The sequence below is a fragment of the Pygocentrus nattereri genome, chromosome 16 (genome assembly GCF_015220715.1).
Source record: "Pygocentrus nattereri isolate fPygNat1 chromosome 16, fPygNat1.pri, whole genome shotgun sequence".
Taxonomy (NCBI): Eukaryota; Metazoa; Chordata; class Actinopteri; order Characiformes; family Serrasalmidae; genus Pygocentrus; species Pygocentrus nattereri.
In genome coordinates this window covers 25,760,188-25,763,444 of record NC_051226.1, presented here as the reverse complement: position 1 = coordinate 25,763,444, position 3,257 = coordinate 25,760,188, and the positions used below count along the sequence as shown (strand labels likewise).

At 38.8% G+C, this 3,257-nt stretch overlaps 1 protein-coding gene across 1 annotated transcript; it reads right to left on the bottom strand.

The window, feature by feature from the left end:
* Positions 1-808: 808 nt before the first annotated feature.
* On the bottom strand, positions 809-2,957 carry gpr34l (G protein-coupled receptor 34 like). The gene is made up of 2 exons (XM_017701100.2): positions 2,841-2,957; positions 809-2,446 (listed from the first exon to the last, which is right to left on the bottom strand). The coding sequence occupies exon 2, from the start codon at positions 2,394-2,396 to the stop codon at positions 1,419-1,421; it is 978 nt and encodes a 325-aa protein (XP_017556589.1). The 5' UTR covers positions 2,397-2,446; positions 2,841-2,957; the 3' UTR covers positions 809-1,418.
* Between the last annotated feature and the right edge of the window lie 300 nt (positions 2,958-3,257).

Genomic DNA, 3,257 nt, shown 5'->3' with positions numbered 1-3,257 from the left:
TTGTTGTGTTTTGTGTTACCCTTTCTGAGCCTTTTTGAATGTTCTGCAAAGGTGTTCTGTTTTACCTGGAACCACAGTGCTCCTGAATTCAAAAGCATGATAAGTATCATGTCATGTTTTTTGTGCACCACAAGGTGACCAATATGAATTAGAACAAGAAAGATGTGGACATTTATTTTTAAATCACTGACAAATATTTGAGGATAACATGGGATCTAAACCAATAACTTCATGGTTTGTCCAGACCTTTTCAAACATATTGTAACTATTACTATTTTGTTTACTGCCTCCTTCTAAAACATCCCACAATAGATATTCATGACTGTGTGGTGATGGATATACTGTGCCCCCACTGATAGACACAATTTTCCTATGTGCTGTAAAGAACTTAGGACTGGGCTGAAATCTTGTGTAAAAAGGATATCAATATCAATTTAATGTTGTATAATGTAAGCCAATATAATGCTATGAAAATGCCAGTTGGTTACTGTACATAAGGGCATTTACATATCAATTGTGAAACTTGAAAAGTCACCAAAGGCATTAAAGCATGAAAGAATAAAGTCTTATAATGGATCTTAATGTTCAATTGCAAACTACTGACACACAAAGCTAGTTGCTACCTAGCTAGCATTATATTAGTTTCAGAAAAGGCAACAGAATAAAACATCGCTACGGAGGCGTGAGCCTTTGCCCTCTGCGGTCGTGGTCAGGTCACTTTTCCTTCACTTTTCTATACACACCATGGCAACCGCCTAAAACAAAAGAGTTTGTACAACAAACAAACACAAGCATATGTCTATGATGCTTTTATTATTCCTTATTTAGATATGTTTTATTAATTAAATATATATCTTACACAAAACAGACAAATTCAACACATTAAAATAGGTTTCATCTCATGTTTTTACAGAAATGTACAACACAGCAATCTGAAAATCAGCAAAAAAAAACAGCTGCCTTCAGTGGGAAATTCCTGTTGATGTCGTCTTTTGAAAAAAGTTTGGACGTCAGCGCTACAATGCTATAATGCACAGTCAACCTTCAACATGAATCATTCAGTAACCACTTATCACAATCAGTATCGTTTAATGCACAGCTTTCCACAAAAAAACTTCGAAACGTGTCATACAGCCACCCTCGCACTAACCACAGCGCAACCTACCATACATGAATAAAGAGAGGATTTGAATTTTATGGCATTTGCAAAGGTCAGATTGTTGTTTTGCAACAACGGCAAAGGTTACTTCCTTTCTTGATGAGTAACATACTCTACGAGCTATGAGAACATTAAAATCAGTAAAAAGGAAAAAAGTGAAGTCTATGATGTGTATATGAAATGCTCAGTATGCTGTTTTAATAACTTGTGCAAACATCATTACAGTCATATAATCTCAGAGTCCAGTCTTTCAGATTTGCTAGATTTCGGTAACTGAGCGATTGATGCTGATACGTCTCCTGTTTAAGTCATACATGCTTTTAAACTGGCCTTTGATAGCACAAAGGATGGTCTTCCTGTACGTGCTGGACAAGAAGTAGTAGATAATAGGGTCTAGGCAGCTGTTTAGAGTGGACAGAAGCAAGGTCATTTCGTTCCAGGAGTGCAACATCTGCTTGTTCTCCAGTCCTTTGATCACATCCATCTGAGCCAGAACGTACGGCATTCGCACCAAATGGTAAGGCAGGAAACACAGCGTAAATATGACAGGAACCAAGTATGTCTTCAGGATGAGCTGCTGCTTACGACTTTGAGCCTTGGGGTCTCCATTACCCATCTCCATAGTCCTGAGTTTCAGCGCAATCTTCACATAGAATATTATGAAGAGCAGAATCAAGACACCAAAGAGGCCCACCACAGCCAGGTTTATGCCACCTGCCAATGAACCCTTGTTATGGAAATGAAAGCAGATCTTGTCGCATGAGTGGTTCTGCTTTTTACCCACAAAGAAGAGGCAGCTTCCAATGAAGAGCGTGATCCAGATGATGTAGCTGGCAATCCGGCTCCACCGAACCTTCTGGATGCGGAAGACCCAGACCGGCTTGTTGATCTTCAGGTAGCGGTCCAGGCTGATCAGACTTAAGAAGGCAATGCTTGCATACATATTGATGTAGAAGAAGACACCCACTGCTTTGCACAAGTAGGGGGGACCTTCACTGTTGTGGTAGTAGATCCGCAGTGGCAGGCACAGCACAAGGAGAGAGTCGGCCAGTGTGAGGTTCCGCATGTACACTGCCATGGAAGTGTCGGCATGCCGTCGGAGGAAGACAAACAAGCTGATGGTGTTACTGAGGAGTCCGATACAGCAGATAACTGAATAACTAATGGGCAGAAGGAGCCATGGGAGATTGTCCTGGATCTCACAAGTTCCGTTGCCGGAGATGTTTCCCAAGGACATTGTGTTGGCAGATCCTTTTAACTTTAACAGGCACTCACTGTTTATAGATCCTGAAATAAAATAACAAAATACATTGATGTCAATTCATGGACTAAGAGTTTTAACAATCTGAACAGGTCCATTATTGAGCCTTGTGCGTGTTTGAATTTCAAAAAAATATTTTTAGATACAAACAAATGTAAAAGTAACTCCAAAGCTTAACCAACCCATTTCAGTAGTTAAAAAGGACTACAATACTACAGTGTATGGTCTGTGTTTATAGCAAATGATTTCTTTAAAGGATTGTTGAAGATAAAATATTAATGAATACTTTAAATATGATTTAAATAACCAAAAAAAAGTACATTTTTTTTTACATTCAGCATGATGATGACTTGGAAAAAAAAACTGTGAAAGGCAACTATGTGTTGAAGATAGCTGAGAGCAGTGAAGAGGAGCCCTTACCTGTGTGACTGCTTTCCTTAGCTGCTTGACAGAAATGAAGAGGTGGTTCAAAGGCAAGCTCAGTTTTGTCTCTCGCTCTCGTGCAGTTCTTGGTTCACCACAGCGCTTTGCTTTCCCCTGCAGTTCAGGGAAGCTTTAACCAAGTTTCTACTGAGGGATGTGGCTTTGATGAGGTGCAAAGCTCATATTAGTTACGTGCGAGATGTAGAATTACCATAGTAAAACTTCCTTCCTGTAAAACTGTAACATACATATTCTGTGTAAGATCTATACTTAAATGAAAGCAAAAGGAATATACTTGGGTTATACTTCAAATGTTTATTAATAAAAGTGGATTATCCTCAGATGTGCTGTATATTTATCATTTTTAAAATTCAAGACTATCCATATTTTGAGTATTCAACTAAAATTAGCAGG